The following is an 18,910-nucleotide window of genomic DNA, read 5'->3' on the forward strand; positions in this document are numbered from 1 at the left end:
CAAATTGGCTAGGGCGATGGTGACATTTTTGGATAGCTTAACTCAGGACCAAGGAGCAAAACTAAGGTTTGAGAGAGTGGCAGGTGAAGAGCCAGTGAGAGCAGAGAAAGCACCTTTTCTGACTCATCAGTTCTAAGAAACTCATTTTTTTTAAATTTATTTTTTTACAGAGAGGAAGAAAGAGGGATAGAGAGTTAGAAACGTCAATGAGAATCATCAATCAGCTGCCTCTTGCACACCCCCTACTGGGGATGTGTCTGCAACCAAGGTACATGGCCTTGACCAGAATCGAACCTGGGGCTTTCAGTCCACAGGCTGTCGCTCTATCCACTGAGCCAAACCGGTTTCGGCAGGAAACCCATTCTATTAGTGCCCAATAGCATGCCTCAAGTGGGCCCAGGACCCAGAGGGTCACTATTCCAGACCCTCACCCCACTCCTACCTGGGCAACATGTTCCTCTCAGACACACACAGGCTAGTCTGGATCTACAGGACTCTCATCCTGGAGTCTAGCAAGGGCCCATCACTATGTACCCCTTCCCACCATCATGAAGCAGTCACACACGTGTAAAAGCCATGTTTCTAATTATCACCCATGTAACAGACAACAGAGAGAATCAAGGCCCGCTGGGGGCCAGGGGCCTGTTCTCGATGGTACACACGCTCCCGGGTGGAGCACAGAATGCAGAGCAGTCTCAGTGTTCCTCCGTTTCGGGTCGCAGGGCTTGTGTGGCAGTCACAGAGCGGCTCCCTGAGAGTCTTCCTGGAGAGGGCCGTTGAGTCACCGGTGGCTGGAGGCAAGTGGTAGGAGTGGGGACAGCCATGTCCACTCAGCACTGGAGAATGCTCCCTGAAGACCCCCAGGGCCAGAGTCTCCAAAACGTCTTGATTCCAGCCTTCCTCTCTGCCTGCCCCCACTTTTAGGTCCCAGGTGTCTAGAGAGAGGGCAGGTTTCTGGTTAATGACTTCAGGCAAGAGTGGGGCAGATGAGCTGGACTGGACAAAGACCCCGTGGGAAAACTTGGAGGCCTCCACAAGATCCACCAGCAGAAGTGAACCTGGGTCCAGTTCTCTGCTCAGGTCCTGGGACATCCTGGGTCACACTCCATGGGTACAGGCAGGACACCCAACCTGGGTAACGGGCCCCTCCATCCTGCCCAATCGGTCATACCGCTTCTGTTCAAAGCAAGGCTCCCAGACCTTCTTCCTATCCCTCAGGGAGACAGGCAATGAGATGCCAAGACTCCTGGAACCCAGTGCTGCTTGCACCAACCAGTCTATGGAGCCTGTACAAATGTGAGCATCTGCCTCCCCGTCCCTCCTCCCGCCAACCCCGGGCAGCTTGAGGCCCAGGATGGAGAGAAAGAATGCAGCCCTGTGCCAGATGGGGCATGTGCCTGGCAGGCCTGCTTGGGCAGGACTGGAAGTGTGCGTGGGGAAAAGCAAGAAATGAGCTGTAGCTGGAGGGCCCCTCCCACATCCAGTGGACTGCCCCCAGGTCTTCACTGTAGACAAATTAGCTGGTTTCAATCAGCTCAGCAAAAAACCTGTATTTGAGCGGCCAATTCCAGAGATCTGGACTGGAGAGAGCAAAGGAGTGTGGCGAGAACTCCCCTGGGAGGGGAAGGATACTTGCTGCCTCCCCAGGGGCCGGCGGGGCCCCCAGCACTGCTGGAAGGGGTGAGCAGAGCTGGCCGCCAGCTCTGGCCTCCGCCCTGGATTCCCCTCATCGAGGCTCAGATCTGTGGTTGGACTTCACCCAGCGGGTCCTCCTCCAAGAAGGCTTGGATCTGTGGTGATGAGACAGGCAGTGAGCGGAAGGGGAAAGAGCAGGTCTTCCTCCGGACTGTTCCATCTCGGGAATCCCCCACCCGCTGCCGCTGCAGGCACAGGTGGGCTCCTGGGCCTGTGGCCTCAGGGAATGGAAGAGGGGCTCAAGTCCTCTGGGTCCCTTCCCCTTCCCCCACCTCGTTACCTTGAACGGATTGCTTATCCCCACCACGGAACGCAGACTGTTGCTATAGTAACAGAGGAGAAACTGATCTTCAGTCTCGGGAATATCGCTCATGTTGATATAAACCTGGAGGGGAGGATGGACAGGAATGGGGTCAGCTCCTCGGCCCTGCGTCCCACCCAGCTCTTAGCAACTAGTTATGCCGCAGCCAAGCCCACCTGCTGGGGTGTGGGACACCTGTCTCAGGAAGGGGCAGGTACCTGGTTCAACCCGTCGCTGAAGGAGACCTGGTTGTCCCTGACCCAGACATAGGACACGTAGTCATTAATGTGGCGAAGCCCCACCTGTGGGAAGGGGGATTGGGCCGTCAGTAGTCGGGGGGAGGGGGGGTACACAGAACCTACAGCAAATCCTAAGGAGAGGAGGTCTCATTCCTAGGTCTGGCTATCATACTGTACACCCTCCCCTTCACTGACAGCCCCTGGGTGAGCTCTTTGGTCTCTGTGTCCAGCTCCCACAAGCCCTCAGGATGGATAAACCGGAGGGGGGTGATGGGGTTCCCGGCCTCGCCCCCACATCACCTTGTACAGTCCAATCCAGTCCCAGGGGCTGCTGCGGAAGTCCTGGGTCAGAGAGTAGTTGATAAGCATAGCGTTCTCCACGGTCCACAGGCCCTCTGGCTTCAGGGTGATCAGTGGGACAGATACCAACGGCTTCAGCTACACACAGGGGCAGGAAAGGGGTTGACAATCCTGCATCATTCCCTTCCTGAGATAAATGTCCTTGTTGTGCCCTCCCAACACGTAAGGGGCGGAAGAGGGGCACGGGGTGGTGGGCACAGAATGCTGGGCTGCCCTGGGGAAGTAGCAGACCGTGGCTGGCCAGCTGGAAAGAGAAAGGACCGAAGGCTTGTCAGGGGTCCCTGGTCCTGGCAGGAGGGACAGAGCTGAGGGTCAGGTGGGTAACCAAGCAGGGTCCAGTGCTGAGGGGGGAGAATGGGGGAAACGGCTAACAGGTTTAAGGAGCCAGGTAGCTGCACTCAGACCTTCGGGGTTCCTGCCCAAAGACCCAAATTCAATTTTCAGGGGAAGGGCGCCTGTGGTGGGAACAGCTTTGCAGTAAGAACAAATGGTGTACAGACAAACCACCATGAAAAGTATGAAAGGTGAGGGCAGTCAGCAGCTCAAAGGTTAACACTGACGTGGTCATTAGATGGCAAAACACAAGGATGGAGGGAGCTCCCTTTGCAACCTGATCCAGAGAGGTTCAGGCCAATAAAAGGAAGTCCAGCTTCTCATAGTAGGTAATAAGCATAATGGAACTCGGCCCCCAGGGACAGAGCCAAGAGGAAATGGAAACCTCTTCCCAAAGGGCCTGAGCGGTGTCTGACAGGCGGAGCCGTCAACGCTCTAGGAGCAGGGATACCTGACCTGGGAGGAGAGCAATCGTGTCTCCCACAGGCCTCCCCCGGGATCTGTGGGCACGAGAGCCCCGGGCCGGAGGGTGCGGGGATGCGGCCCAGCATGGCTGCGCCTCTGCCAAGCGCCGGGCAGCCCGGAAGCTCACCTCCAAGTCAAAGGTGCCCGTGACGGGTTTGTGGTCACTGATGGTGTACATCATGTGGCTGACGTAGCTCCTCAGAGACAGGGAGAAGTCGGGGGCCGGCAGCCTTGGGGCACAGGAGTCCGTGTGGGGCTGCCGCTTCAACCTCCACAGGATCCGGTCAGTCCATGCCGGCTTGCGTTTTTTCTCACTGGGGGTGGGGGAGAGGAAGAACGGGGAGAGAAGAGAGGCTATTTTTGCCTTCTCCTTTATTCACTTACTATTTTAAGTTCCACAGCAATAGTTTTCTAGTATCAGATGCAGAACAGTGTCTCGATGGTGAACTCCATCCAACTCTAGGCTCAGAGAGCAGCCGATTTTGGGGTGTGTGTGTGTGTTCTGCCCTGTTAAGATTCCAGGCTGGTGAACAGGAGGTGACAGGGGCGAGTGGTGGGCCTGGAGAAGGCCTGGGAAGTCCGGGCCCTTTCCCCATACCTTGCCCTTCGTGTCTCCTCCACTTGCCTATTCTGGAACGACATCTTTTTATAATAAACCAGTAATCCCGTTCTAAAAGGTAAGGAGGCTATGTGCCCTTGGGCAAGTGACCTCATCACTCTAAGCCTTGATTTCTTTGATTCTTAGATGGGTTGATAATAGTACTTACTTCAAAGAACCTTTGTGAAGATTAAATAAATTAAGGTGAGTCAGGGAGTGGTCAAGAAGTGGTAACTGCCTAAACCACATCTGCTTGGGCGTCCTTGGGCTGTTTCAGCTCTTCACTCTTCTGAGGAGTGCTCAGTGCACATGGGAATGTGGTATGGCCATTCCAGAGACTACAGATACCGAGTCTTGGACATTCCGTGCCTAACAATGCTTAAGACGTGGTAATAAACCACAGGAATGCACCACTATCCCTTTCAAAGCATGTCCCCTCCCCAACTTCCCTCAGCGTTAGGAGCCCAGACTCACTGTCACGCCAGAATCCTCCCAAGGACTGACCACAGCCTGTCTCTCCTTCCCCTTCAGTTCCTCTTAGCCTGTCTCCCTTTGCTCCTTTTCCGTGTGCTGGTCCAGGCTCATCCCTGGCCACCTGTAAGACTCATCCTTTCAACCAGATTTACTGCGCCCTCATTATGTGCCAGGCCAACTGGGGATCCCAGAAATGAGAGTGACAAACAAATGACAAGAAACAAGCAAAATAAATGTGTACTAATCAAATATTGCCATCAATTCCCCCATTTCTAATAATAATATAGCTAAGCCTGGGATCCTTCTGTGCATTAGGCACTGTGACAGGTGTCTCAAAGGCTGTTCCAGTCCTTCCAACACTGGAAGAATGTTCCAGATCACACTTTTCTCCCCACAGGACACTGAGGCTCAGAAAGGTCGCCCTGTCCAGGTGGAGGCAGGATGCTTGCCAGGTCTGCTGACGGAAGCCTGCCCTCCTTCCACAGCACTCCGCTGTCTGCTCAGCCGCTGTGGCCGATCACAGCTGCCAGGACTACCTTACAGCGCGTGCTACAGCCTGATTACCTGGATGGGGCCTCACTCATGCTTTTTGGCTGAATGGTCATGACTGAATATAAGAATTGTTTCTCAAGATTAGTATGTCTTGACTTTCAAAATACTAAAACCAAGCAGATCTGAAAGATTCTCTCTGTTTAAGAGCCTAAAAAACCGCCCATTGCCCTGTTGGTGTGGTTCAGAGGTTGAGTGTCGACCTATGAACCAGGAGGTCGAGGTTTAATTCTCGGTCAGGGCACATGCCCTAGTTGTGGGCTCGGTCCCCAGTGAGGGACATGCAAAAGGCAGCTGATCAATGATTCTCATCATTGAGGTTTTAATCTCTCTCTCCCTCTCCCTCCCGTTCTGAAATCAATCAATCAATCTGTGTATAAAAACAACTGAGCCAATTTACTGACCTAAAACTGGTGATGTGCTCTATTTTTGGGTCTGAAAGCACTTTTCCCTTCAGCTCCCTGTAGATGTCTTCCTCGTGTCTCATGGAACTCTGGACACAAGTCTTGAATAGGCTGATCCTAATACCTTCTGTTCATTGCCTAGTGGAGAGGGTGACTGGGTTCATGTAACACAAGCCTCCTGCAATCCCGGATTGAACAGGATTTCCCGCCCTCAGCCCTTTCACCCTCCTGTAATGGAGCTGACCTCGGTCTCATTACATCTTGGCTCCGGGACACTACTGTGGCTGAGCAAAGCTGCTCCCACGCCCAGCACACCACTCGCTCAGTTACTCTGCACAGCTGGTCAGGCTCCACTCAAGGTACCTCTCGTCAGCCTGCTGACGGATCGGAATGCCTGTCCTTCTTTCTGCCAAACTCTGCCGCCTTCCTGACAACTCGGATGGATCCTCCTGGCTTCAGCCGCTCCCTCCCCACAGCTTCCACCTCCGCACGTCCGCCTAGAGTTTGGGAACCTTCAGTCTGCCAACTCCTGGACTTGATAGTGCGTATTTGGGCCTCTTGCTAGGCGTGGGTCCCTGTACTAGCCTGGCTGCTCCTTTTTCCATTTCATCTTTTTGGACCCCCAATTTAAACAGATGCCAGGCACCATGCTACATCCCAGGATGGTCACAAGTCAGATCCTATCTTTGCACTCTGAGCATTCGCAGTACAGTAGCAAACGCACACTGTGTCTTACAAGTGACATGGAAAGCATAAGGCTTTCGGCAGCATAAGGCAGGAGAGAACTCTCAGGGAGACGGGGAAGTGGTGGAGTAGAGATGATGTCTGAGATGAGATGAGGTTCTCAGGATGAAGGCCGGTCTGATCAGACAGGGATGCTTCTGCTCCGTGTGGGGCTCCGGCCCCGGCCACATGGGAGCTCCTATAATGTCCTCCCACCCTGTTCCTGGAGTCACACTGACTCAAGTTCAAATTATTGCTCAATCACGGACTGTTACTATTCTACTCAGATATTCCAAGACTCAGTTTCCTTATTTGCAAGAAGTCAGTGACAACAGTTTACCTAACGAGGATACGGTACGAATTAAGAGAAGTGTTGCCGGCGAAGCCCTTTGCAATCAAAGGTGCTCGGTAATGTCAGGCACAAGTGGAGGGATCTCTGCTGTGGACATAAGTATCTCCTCCTCCTCCTCGGAAGGCTGTGCTGCTCCCATCCCGCCTCCTTCCTGCCGCTGCTGGCAAAACCAGCTGTGAACTCGGAGGTGCTGCGGGCTGAAGGAAAGCATGTGGCCCGAGTCCAGAGAATCAGGTCTCAGCCCCAGCTCCGCCATCACTAGCTAAGCCAGCTGAGTCTCTCTACCCAACCTCAGTCCCTGCCAACTGCTGTTTGCAATAACTTCCATTCAGTCTCCCGTGGTGTCCCTACCACACCTGGGGGTGGGGGCAAAGGGACACCTGCTCCATGGCCTGTCAGCAGCTCTCTTCCTGATGGCAAGGGGGGTTTTATTTTTTTTAAAAATACATATTTTATTGTTTTACGGAGAGGAAGGAAGAGAGAGAGAGTTAGAAACATCGATGAGAGAGTCATCGATCAGCTGCCTCTTGCACACCCCCTACTAGGGATGTTCTGCAACCAAGGTACATGCCCCTGACTGGAATCGAACCCGGGACCCTTTAGTCTGCAGGCTGACACTCTATCCACTGAGCCAAACTGGTTTTGGCAAGGGGGGTTTTAGAGTCAATGGTGGAGGGTCCCAGCCCCAAGGCCCAGCCTGACCCACCAAGGCCTTAGAATTCCCAGGCTCTCATTTCCTATGGACGGGTGGGGAGACTGGCAGCCTCCCTAAGCTGTGACCGGCCAGCGGAGACTGCCTGCCCTCTTACCTCCTTTCTGGCCTGCTTGACTGCCTTGGCTCATCCCTGTTCGTGTTCTTCTTGTGTGCATTGCCCAAGCCATGACCCCATTCCGTCTTGCTCCACACTCATGAAATGGCTCCCCCGCTCCCCATTTCTTGGCGGGACACTGGCGCTGCCGTGCCACTGCTAGCACTGGGCAGGCAGTTCCACCTCTCGCCCTGGCCTGGATGTGGAGATCCCTTTCCCCCCAAATCCCAGAGGCCTGGGGTGCTCTGGAGGACCTCCCACCTCCCTCAGAAAACAGTCCTATTAGGAGAAACAAGTGAAGAAGCTGGTCCAAGTGAAGCACAAAACCTCCTAACATAGGGGTTCCTCTTTTCTCTCCCTGCCCCAAGTGGGCCAGGGACCTCTTGCCGGACCTGCGTTTGCCCCTTTCCCTAAGCCTAAGTTTTGGTGGTGACCTGGCCCCTTCTCAGCTTCTTAGAAAGGTTTTCAGTAAAGCGATCGCCCACTCCGGCAGGTAGTTCAGCTGGTTAGACCATAGTCCCAATACACCACATACAAGCAACAACCAATGAGTGCATAAATGAGTGGAATAACAAACCAATGCTTCTCTCTCTCTCCCCTGCCCTTTCTCTCTCAAATCAAGAAATAAAAAATTAGCCGAAGCCGGTTTGGCTCAGTGGTAGAGTGTCGGTCTGTGGACTGAAAGGTCCCAGGTTCGATTCCGGCCAAGGGCATGTACATTGGTTGCGGGCACATCCCCGGTAGGGGGTGCGCAAGAGGCAGCTGGTCGATATTTCTCTCATCGACGTTTCTAGCTCTGTAGCTCTCACCCTTCCTCTCTGTAAAAAATCAATAAAATATATTTAATAAAAAAAAAAAAAAAAAAGAAAAGAAATAAAAAATTTAAAAAAAGCTATAGAGGTTTTTGCTCTAGCCCCATGGTCGGCAAACTGCGGCTCATGAGCCACATGCAGCTCTTTGGCCCCTTGAGTGTGGCTCTTCCACAAAATACCACGGCCTGGGCGAGTCTATTTTGAAGAAGTGGCGTTAGAAGAAGTTTAAGTTTAAAAAATTTGGCTCTCAAAAGAAATTTCGATAATTTTACTGTTGATATTTGGCTCTGTTGACTAATGAGCTTTCCAACCACTGCCCTCGCCAGTTTGGCTCTCAGTGGATAGAGTGTCGACCTATGGACTGAAAGGTCCCAGGTTCAATTCCAGTCAAGGACATAAGCCTGGGTTGCAGGCTCGATCCTGTGTGGAGAGTGTAGGAGGCAGTCAATCAATGATTCTCTCTCATCATTGATGTTTCTATCTCTCCCTCTCTGAAATAAATAAAAATATAAAACAAACAAACAAACAAACAAAAAAAAACTATGAAGATTTTAAAAAACAACTATCATCCAAATACAAGAATCTAAAAATAATGATAGCAGTTATCACAGTGCTTACTGGGTGCAAGGTCTCATTCAATCCTCAACCAAGCGGGGTACTGTTATCACCCCATTTTATAGATAAATACCTTGGCCAAGGTCATGCAGCTGATGCAGAGCTATGCTTCTAACTACTAGATGTGCTGTCTCTATATTCCCACCCATAAAATTCTCCACTGATGACTACTACTTCACCTTCCCAATAGTGCCTGACCACCCACAGCTAGGGCAGGGGTACTTAATACCAGAAACTGGCTGAGCCAACCCCTGCTCTGGGGAGGACCAGAAAGCCCTGGGGAGTCGGGGCAGGGGTTCCCAGATTATTGAAAAGCAGCCGCTCCTAAGTCAGGAACCAGCTGCCTCGGCTTCTCAGGCCCTACCTGCCCTTCGAGCCACCCATCCTGGCTCTCTGAGGACAATCTGGGACAGCTCCCGCGGTCAATGTCTCACAGCGGTGAGAGACACCATTCCTGAGGTGATGGCTGGATATCATCCTGCTTGCCTAATACTTTTACTCTGAGCAGCTCCCAGTGTCACTGGGGCCAGCACAGTCTGACTCCCCAGGCCTCCTAGCTCCCCATTTCCTCCTCCTGGGCTAATTCAGGAACCAAGGTAGACTGACCCTCTATGCCAGAGCCCCTCACCTGGTGTCATAGTTGTCGGAGTTCTTGTCAAACTTGTAGGTGGGCGGGAAGAGCAGGGGGCCCTCCTGGAACTCCCGGAGCAGTGTGTTGCATCTCTTGGCGATGCTGAGCTGCAGAGAAGGGCACAGTCCCGTTTCCCAATGGCCCCGACCCCATGGCCAGCACCACACTCCCTTAAGGGATCAGCCATCAGGGTGGGGCAGGAGTCAAGCAATGCCACTTCACTTCCCCACCGCCCAGTGGCAGCCTCCGCATCCCACCCTCCAGAACAGCTGACTCCTTTTGCAAACATTACCCCACAGTCCCGGGGGAGGCAGCTGCCTGCCATCTCCCAGTCCTTGGGCTAGAGCAGCGGTCGCCAACAGGTGGTCTGCAGACCACTGGTGGTCCGTGAGGTGCGAGAGGTTGGTGACCGCTGGACTAGAGGGACTAAGCTTTAGGTTCCATCTCTCTGGGAGCCGCTAGCATGTGTCAGAGGGGAGGCTGGGGTAGCAGGGTTCCCCCAATGGGAAGTATCTCATCCTCTAGGAGGCGAGCAAGCCTGGGGATGGGAAAGACAGGGATGCAAGAAGGTTGGTGCTCAACAGGCCAAAGGCCTTCTTTCTTCCTGTGATAACACACCCCTTAGCTCTAGCTGGTTCCTTCAAAAGACCAGGCCCTGACAGGACTGTCTGCCCCACCCCACCCTCAGTGTGAAGCCGGGTTTGACTTCTGCGTGCCTGGGCACAGGGATTTCAGGGGTCTGGGAAAGGAGAGAAGCACTAGGGAACCTGAGCAGTGCTCCCCAGATTTCAGTGTGGACCTCCACCCTAGGCTCAGATCATCCCCCTGAAACCCCTTTCGTACCTGGTCCTTCTCCCACAGGTCACTGTAGCTCTGACTTTTTACGGCTTCCCGAACAAAGTGCAACCCGAAGTCCTCGATCCGAAAGTTCATGTCTCCAAACCAGACAATGAGGCTTCAGAAAGAAAAGGCAGCTGAGGTATGTGATGAGGACAAAGAAGGGAGGAGCAACAGATGGCTCAGGCGCTCCCTCCAGGGGCTGCAGGTGAGAAGTCAGATGCTGGGGGAGCACTAGGTGAAGACGGGGCACAGGCCCAATAGGCCTGTCCTCGTGGCTCCCACCCACCTTTCCAGGTGAAGAGGCCAGCCCCCAGGGCGAGTGGCAAATACTAGCAGGATCTGCCCCTCCTTCAATGGGCCACCAGGCAAGGCTGAGAACCAGCCCTCTGAACCACCCCAGGAACCCCGGGTTCTTGACCTGGGACGTTCAGAAGTGTCCAGGGCTTCTAGGCAGGACAGAGGGGCCAGGGAAGGGGATGGGTCCCAGACCTCAGACAAGCAGAGCGGGATAAGAGAGCAGAGGGGTGTCAGGGCCGAGGCTGGGAGAAGAGCACACACTGCCTCCGGCGGGCAGCAGTGATGTGGCGGAGGCCGCTAGCTGGGCTGTGTGGGAGAGAGGGTGGCGCGGCAGTTTGCAGCTGCATGCTCACTCATGGTCCAGGATGTTGGGGATATCAGGTTCCTCAAAATTCTGCATCTCCAGGATCCAGTCAAAGTGCTCCAGCCGCTGGTCATTGTTGGCCAGGTGGGGGGGCAGGTGGCAGTTGATGATGCTGACATAATAGCCATAAAGCCTCAGGCAGATGTTGACGCCTCCTTTGTTCCCCTGGCAGGACAAGTGGCAAAAGGGTTGGATGTGCTCTGGGTGGGAAACACCTAAGGGGAGATGGTCTCTCCTCCCACGGGCTTTCCGAGGGCCAGACATTCAGCTTCCCAGGGCGAGCTCTCCATCCAGAGCCCAGCTTACCCAGCCTGAGTCTCAGGATACTAAGATCTCGGAGGCGGGAGCGTGGGTATGCGGGCACTATACTGGACAGAATGCCAAGGTACATTTTACCCCTTTTCCTGTCTGTCCAGCTCTAAGGCCCCAGCCCTTCCCAGGCCAGGAGGCCTCCCGTTCATGGCTCAGTAAGACTCAGTCCTTACCCAGAACCCGAAGAGGCCAGTGGGTGTGGATTTAGCACAGAGGATCTGGATGAAGGGCAAATGCTGACACTTGGCGAAGACCAGTAAGAGGAGCCCCTGCATGCGGACAGAGGAGACCTGCAGGGCAGGGAGGATAACGGTCATTCATCTCCCTGCACCAGCCACGTGGGCCCTGCCAGGCGCTGTGCTACACAAATGCCCTCCCCCGGGGCTGTGGTCTCTCAGTTCAAGTCTCAGAGTTTCACTCCCTCAGCTGCCAAATGATGCATTGTGGGAGTGGGCAAGTTTGTTTCTGCTCCTGGATCTGGAGGTTGAGGCCAGAGAAGGCAAGGCTGCCAAGGCACCATGCCATGAGGTGGGCATCGACTCTTCATCCCAGCCCCAGGCATGCCTAGGCGCTCCTCTCACCAATGCCCTCCTGAGGTCCTCTGGGTACTCATGGGCCCCCCACCCCTGTATACTGGATACTGGAAGAATTAACTGGCAGCTATTATGTTTTGGTTTAAGGATTCTTTTTTATTTTTAAAATATATCGTATTGATTTTTTACAGAGAGGGAGAGGGACAGAGAGTTAGAAACATCGATGAGAGAAAAACATTGATCAGCCACTTCCTGCACACTCCCTACTGGGGATGTGCCTATAACCAAGGTACATGCCTTTGACGGGAATTGAACCCGGGACCCTTGAGTCCGCAGGCCAACACTCTATCCACTGAGCCAAACTGGTCAGGGCTTGGTTTAAGGATTCTTAAAAGTAAATACAGCCCAAGCTGGTTTGGCTCAGTGGATAGAGCATCAGCCTGTGGACTGAAGGGTCTCAGGTTCAAATCTGGTCAGGGACACATGCTCCGGTTGCGGGCTCGATCCCCAGTAGGGGACGTGCAAGAGACAACCAATCAATGATTCTCTCTCATCACTGATGTTTCAATCTCGCTCTCCCTCTCCCTTTCTCTCTGAAATCAATTTTTTAAAAAAAGTAAATAAAAAAGTAAATACAGGGAAGGAACATGAGAGAGCCTTCCAGGGTGCTGGAAATGCTGTGACTCTTGACTAGACTGGCAGTAACATGGATGTACATACAAATAAAAAACCATCAAACCGTACACGTACTTTCTGAAAACGTTATAGCTCAGTGAAAAAAATTAAGAAAATGCTCCCCCCTTGCCGAAACCGGTTTGGCTCAGTGGACAGAGCGTCGGCCTGCGGACTGAAAGGTCCTGGGTTCAATTCCGGTCAAGAGCACATACTCTGGTTGCGGGCACATCCCCAGTGGGGGGTGTGCAGGAGGCAGCTGATCGATGTTTCTAGCTCTCTATCTCTCTCCCTTCCTCTCTGTAAAAAATCAATAAAATATATTAAAGCAAAAGAAAATGCTCCCCCCAATTAACTACAGATGGTGGGCAGTTGGATGTTCACAGAGCAACATGGAGGGGTTGACAGTGAGTACAAAAGACACGTTCGCAGGTTGGGAAGAAGAGCTAACATCTACTGACGCTCCCTGCCCAACTCTGCACGGACCCTCTCTCCCTGTTCTCCAGATGAATGACCCAGGCTCACGGAGACCACGTAACCAGCAGGACCACCTGGAAACCAACAGCAAAGCACCAGGATGCCCAAACCCCTGCTGCCCGAGGCAAGAGGGGGTGGGGTGGGCATGAGAATGGCCTTTGCCAGCGGCCCTCTATCTCAGCTCCAGGCTGTCTACATCCACCGCTCAAGTAGCTGTTTCCGGAGCCGAGGTGCAGAGGCCAGGGAGGAAATCCCCGGGTGGGGAGTGTGTACTGGGGCCTTCCAGGAATTATGAAACTTGATCCCGCAGGCCAGGAGCTCTGGCACTGTGGAGGAGTCCACGCAGGGGGAACCCCAAACCCAGGACTGAGTGAAGGGGCGTGAGAACCTAGGGCTGAGCCCTGGTTGCTGTCACTGTGTCCACTGCTCTTCCCCCCTCCCCAGTCTGGGTTTCCACTCTTCACATGCACGTATGGTAACGAAAGGAGGGGAAGGGCTATGAGGGAGTGACTCCCAAGGAAGCGAGTAAAGATTCAGGGAGTATTTCAAGTTCAATCCTAACTCGGAGCTGATTTGGGCACCAGTCCACTTTGTGAAGGAGCAGGGAAGTGGGGGTGGGGTGGGGCAGGAAAGCCTCAGACGGAGAGAAAGGGTGGGGCTGGAGGAGAGGCAGATTTGTAGGGAAGTTCCAATTGGAGGAAATGAAGTGGGCAGGGCTAAGGAAGGTGACTGGGAGTCCTGTAGCCAGCAAAGGGGGCAGCCCCAGGCTTTGCAACCTACTCCTGTCCACGAACAGGCTGCAGGGGGGCTCACCCCTTCTCCTCAATTCTTGGCTGGGGGTAGGAGGGTCGACTGATTTGGGTGCCAGGCCCTCAGGCTGGTCTCCCAACCTTGGGAGGTGGCAGGGGTGGGAAAGGGCTGTATCCCTGCCACAAGCTGAGCTAATTTCCTTGGCTCAATTCCATCCTACCAATCCCTTGCCAATTAGCTGAGGTGCAGGAGGCCTCGTCTGGGAAGAAAGTGGGTGGTGAGAGAAGTGGTTCTGCCCTCTGAGAGGATCGAGCTCCGTATCTGCAGGAAGAGGCTGATTTAATCTGAAGGGAGCCGAAGGCTCGGCGCTGGTGTTTCTAGCCTCATAACCACCATGTAGTACAATACCATGCAGTATTTCCTCTTTTGGCTCTGCCCTCCTTGGGAGGAGTCACAGCTCTTGCTTCAGCACCATTAAACAAACTGGGGCAACAGAATTAATTCTAAAGTAACCCAGCCACCCAGCAAAGGGAATAGGGCAATTCTGATATTTTCACGAAGCATTGCATTAGGGGCTTTGAATGGGAGTGTTTCATCCCTCAGGGATGCAAGGCAGAAAGGTGAAGATCGGCAATCTAGAGTCTTCCTCTGGATTCTCCTCTGGTCTAAAGATTCCTCAAAAAGATACTGGCCCTGCAGACTGGCAACCCATTTCCTCCACACATATCTCCCCTTTCCTAACCTCTGGGCTTCTGACAATTTGAGGTGCAAGACCCCTATTAATAGGTGGATACTCTATACCAACAGTTTAGCCATAGACAGGATACCTGTCAGCCTTGGAGCTCACCAGTATAGCAATATAGTAGTTAAGAATAGGGGTTATGTCCTGACCAGGTGGCTCAGCTGATCATAGTGTCGTTGGTTTTGGGTTCAATTCCTGGCCAGGGCAAATACCTAGGTTTTGGGTTTGATTCCCAGCTGGGTGCGTATGGGAGGCAACTGCTCGATGTTTCTTTCTCATATCTATGTTTCTCTCTCTCACCCTTCCTCTATATAAAGAAAAAAATTTTTTTTTTGATAAAACACACACACACACACACACACACCCATATCACTGGGTGAAGATAAAAAAAAAAAAAAAAAAAGGAAAAAAAAAAAAGAGCCCTAGCTGGTTTTTCTTTGGTTAGAATGTCAGCCCTCGGACTGAAGGGTCTCAGGTTCGATTCTGGTCAAGAGCATGTAGCTCAGCTGCAGGCTTGATGTCTGGCCCTGGTTCAGGACATGTGAGGAAGGCAACCGAAAGATGTGTCTCCCATCGATGTTTCTCTCCCCCTCCCATTCTCTAAAAAGTCAATGGGGAAAAATATCCTCACATGAAGATTAACAACAACAACAACAACAACAACAACAAAAGAATACCTTCCTCTATGAAATCAATAAAAATATATTTAAAAAACCACCAACCCTGGATTCAAACTCCAGAGAGCCTGTATGACTTCTGACTCTTAATTTAATCTGTAAAATACCTGTATTACAAGAGTCAAGATTTAAAAATAATGTAATAAAGAGCTTATTTATAATGTCTAACATCAAGTAAGAATTTGATAAATGGCCAAAACTGGTTTGGATCAATGGATAGAGCGTCGGCTTGAGGACTGAAGGGTCCCGGGTTTGATTCCGGTCAAGGGCATGTACCTTGGTTGCGGGCACATCCCCAGTAGGGGGTGTGCAAGAGGCAGCTGATCGATGACTCTCTCTCATCGACGTTTCTAACTATCTCTCTCCCTTCCTCTCTGTACAAAATCAATAAAAAATATATTAAAAAAAAAAAGAATTTGATAAATGGTAGCAATGATTATTATACGCAGAGATGGTAAGCTAGCCATATGAGGAGAGACTGCTTAGGGATGGGCAGTCACTGAGGGGTTAATAAGCCTTCTGCACCTCCAGAAGGAATTCTCCCAACATGAACAACATCAAGGTGTAAACTAACCCCTGGGGTCCCAGCTCAGCTCCAGCTCCTGTAGTCAGGAGCCCCAGGGAACCAGGTGTAACTGAGGCTTAGGCCTTTAAATAATGGGAACCAACAGGAAAGCCTGAGTGGGAGACGACAGGACTGGGGGTTAGGGACAAGAGGTAAGACACATTTCCCAAGTGCCCAGGAACTCGAAAATTACCTTGATGAAGCTGAGAGGGGAAAGCACATCCATGAAGAAACTGCTCCATGGGTCTTCAAAGGCAGTGTCAGAAAGGAGGCTCATGATGCCACAGTTCATTTCCTGCAAACTGCCCCCCCGCAGGTCAGAGGCTCCCCCTGGCCCCGAGGGTCCTGCCTCCACCACAGACAACCAGTGCAGCCCTCAGCGGCCTTTCAAGCGCTGGGTTCTAAAGATCTCTCCCTCCCCTGGCTCCTGACTTCCACCCCCTTGGCATTGCTGGCCTGAGGCAGGCGGAGAGCTACCCTTCAGCCTCCGGGGAAAGGGAGGACGGATCACAGCCGTTCCCAGGGAGACAGCTTGGGACTGGGCAGGCCTCCCTGACCTCCGTCAGAGGGACCGGTGAAGGGGCCCTGCGGACACATACCCGATGACATACATGTCCAGGTTCGGGTCCTGGCTGTCCAGCTGAAGGAGACTGTCAAGGTCCATAGGGGGAGCTGCAGAGGCCACATTCCATGTCACGACATGTATGCTGTGGGAGGGATAAAAGTGGTCGTGGAGAAAGGAGGACGGCACACGCACAGGTACCAGAAGGGCATGCAGGCCTGCTCACAGACACGCCACCGTCCACTAGTCATAGTGAGAAACAGGACTTCCTGCCTCTGGTGGTGGGGATCGGGGCACTGAACCCCAAGCCCTCCATCTCCACCTCTGTTCCCTGAAGCGGGAAATTCCCACCCTGGCTTGGCTCCTCCACGCAGGCCCACCGCTGCCCACATCTGGCAGCTCTGGTGCTGCTGACACGAGGAGAGCTGAAGGGGTAGGCGGTCGGGAATTTATTAACTTTACCAACTATTCACCCTGCAGCAATCATCTGAGGCTCAGTCAGCAGCTTTCCACTCCCCGTCTTTAATCCAGTTCCCGAGACCACCAGAAAGATTCTGGAGGCTGTTTTCACCTTGTGCGAGGCCTCAGCACCAGACAGGGAAACTTAAAAAACAACAGGGATCACGCCATGTTTCCTTCCTCACTCCTTCCTATGGCTGTGATGCCTGGAGCAAAACTACTTCTGCCGGCACATAAGCAAGCCTAAGGAGCCTAGCTTGTTTGGCTCAGTGGATAGATAGGGTCGGCTTGGGGGACTGAAAGGTACCTGGTTCAATTCCAGTCAAGGGCACATATCGGGTTTTTGGGCTCGATTCCCAGTGGGGGACATGCAGGAGGTAGCCAATCAATGATTCTCTCTCTCCCCCTCTCCTTTCTGCTCTGAAATTAGTTAAAAAAAAAAAAAAAGCCTAAGGAGGAGATTCCAAATAATAGCTTTCTCAGCACCTCCAAAGTCTACTGTCTTTTGGGAAAAGGAACCAGGTGGATAATCTTCTCCATCTCGGCTTCATCTGAGCCCCAGGGAAACAACAGCACAGCAGCTCTCAGGGGCAGGAGGGACTCCAAGGAAGCCCCAGGTGGTGCTGAGTCCAGAGTGGGCAGTGGCTACTTAGCACAAACCCCGTGGAGAGCAAGGACAGCCACCCAGCCTCTGGTGAGTCCTAGGTCCATCCCCGAGGACCTGCCGAGCTGATCTAGAATGGGAGAACGCTACCCAAGGGTAGGCTTCTCCGCCAGCCCCTGTTCTCAGAGGTTCATGTTCTAAAACGCACTTGAATAAATTCTTAGCCAGCTGAAAAAACAACTTCCTGCCCCTTCCCTTGAACATCAACAAAACAAAAACCCTCTCCCCAGGCCCTAGGGGCTGTGGTTCCTTTGTTTGTTTGCGATCTCCCCCTGCTGTCCGACAGAGGATTAAGAAAGGCAGCCCTTTCATTCCAAGGCTCCGTGTTTTCCCACGGACCTGATCTCAGTGAGTGGGGAGCTCAAGTCGGGATTTCTTGCCCTAATTCCCAAGTCCCACGATCAGCAGCAAATCCCTGCACCGTGACCTGCACTAAGTAAGCTGGTGATTAGCGTTGTTGTTCCTCCTTCAAGAGCAAGCATGGGACCGGGCGACAGGACCTTAACTACATTTGTTTTCCGATTTTAGGAGGTCACCACGGGATCAGGCCGATTAAAAGTAAGAACAGGTTTCTACTCTAGAGCTGAGGAGAGCCTTGTTACGTCTTTAAGTTCAAACCGCCCCCCGTGCCTTCTCCAGAAGCCAGCCGGGCACCTGCATGGGGCGCCGGGTGGGGGAAAGCCCGGCGCCGGCGTGTGCAGGGGGCGTGGGCCGGACTCACAGCCCGGGGACACCGGGATGAGGTGCGAGTGGCTCGGAACGAGCAGCAGCCCCGTAGGCCTGTCCCCTCGGCCCCAGGCCGTTTCTGCCCCGGTCCGCAGCCCCATGGGGTCGGAAGCAGCGGCGATCGGCTCGGCGGAGGCCTCCCTCACCTGAGCTTCCTGTCCCTCGGTTCGGCTGGCTTCAGGGGGCTCCCAGGCTCCATCGTGCCCCGCGGAGAGCCGGCCGCCCTCGCCCGGCGGGTCCCGGGCCGGTCAGCGCTCTGCGGCCGCGGTCGGCCGGCGCGGGCAGCCGGACTGTTTTCTTCCGGGTTCGGACTACGCCTCGGCCCCCGTAAGAGGCGGGGCCTGGGCGCCGGGCTCGGGGCGGTGCGGCGGGGAGGAGGCGGCGCTCCCAGCGGCGCGGAAAGGTGAGGCTGGAGGACGGAGCTTAGGGGCGGGGACGCGAGGGGCGTGTCCTGGCGTCGGAGAACCCGACGTCACACTGCCCGCCCGCCCGCGTGGGCGTCGCCGCCGCCCTTGGCCCCTCCCCCGGCTCCCAGAGTGCCCCGCGCCAGGCCCGCCGGGAAGGGCCTCTTCCGGGGAGGCCCCGCCACGCCCGCTGAGCGGCTCCGGACCCAGCGGGTCCCACAGATACTGAGTCTGTAACCTCTGCGCTGCCCCATCCCCGCCCCGCCCCGCCCTTCCCAACGCCCAGAGGCCCCAAGTGGCTGCTGCCTGCTGTGCTGCCTGTAATCCAGCATCTCCCCCTCCCGGTCTCCAGCCCCCCCCCACTCCCCAACTCCAGGTGATCGCTCAGGGAGTCTTTGGGCTCCTCCATTCTTAGCTCTCCACGCCGGTTAAATTGTGCTTCGTTTTTCGCGCTTCAGATCCATTCGATTACGTATTACACATTGGACATTTGGGGGTTCTTGGAC

At 53.8% G+C, this 18,910-nt stretch overlaps 1 protein-coding gene across 3 annotated transcripts; it reads right to left on the reverse strand.

The window, feature by feature from the left end:
• Window positions 1-568: 568 nt before the first annotated feature.
• Window positions 569-18,360, reverse strand: INPP5K (inositol polyphosphate-5-phosphatase K). 3 transcript variants are annotated; one of them, XM_084862988.1, is made up of 12 exons: window positions 18,147-18,357; window positions 16,201-16,296; window positions 15,783-15,891; window positions 11,347-11,463; window positions 10,851-11,026; window positions 10,204-10,315; window positions 9,358-9,467; window positions 3,521-3,707; window positions 2,536-2,673; window positions 2,215-2,298; window positions 1,976-2,080; window positions 569-1,790 (listed from the first exon to the last, which is right to left on the reverse strand). In XM_084862988.1, exons 1-12 carry the CDS (start codon window positions 18,197-18,199, stop codon window positions 1,737-1,739), a joined length of 1,341 nt encoding a protein of 446 aa, XP_084719114.1. In that variant the 5' UTR covers window positions 18,200-18,357; the 3' UTR covers window positions 569-1,736. The 3 variants fall into 3 exon arrangements, with proteins under 3 accessions (XP_084719114.1, XP_084719113.1, XP_084719115.1); XM_084862987.1 differs by having other exon boundaries at window positions 16,189-16,296; window positions 18,147-18,356; XM_084862989.1 differs by lacking the exon at window positions 2,215-2,298 and having other exon boundaries at window positions 16,189-16,296; window positions 18,147-18,360.
• Window positions 18,361-18,910: the final 550 nt, after the last annotated feature.

Source organism: Pipistrellus hanaki (assembly GCF_964339955.1).
Source record: "Pipistrellus hanaki genome assembly, chromosome: 16".
In the NCBI taxonomy this organism is placed as follows: Eukaryota; Metazoa; Chordata; class Mammalia; order Chiroptera; family Vespertilionidae; genus Pipistrellus; species Pipistrellus hanaki.

What these genes read in the sequence shown, in the direction of transcription:
- INPP5K (XM_084862987.1), bottom strand. Translation starts at nt 18,199, where the DNA reads ATGGAGCCTGGGAGCCCCCTGAAGCCAGCCGAACCGAGGGACAGGAAG. An exon ending in TCCGACAACTATGACACCAG is followed by an intron (nt 3,708 to 9,357) that starts GTGAGGGGCTCT and finishes CCCCACCCCCAG; the next exon opens with TGAGAAAAAACGCAAGCCGG. An exon ending in ACTGGATTGGACTGTACAAG is followed by an intron (nt 2,299 to 2,535) that starts GTGATGTGGGGG and finishes CCCTTCCCACAG; the next exon opens with GTGGGGCTTCGCCACATTAA.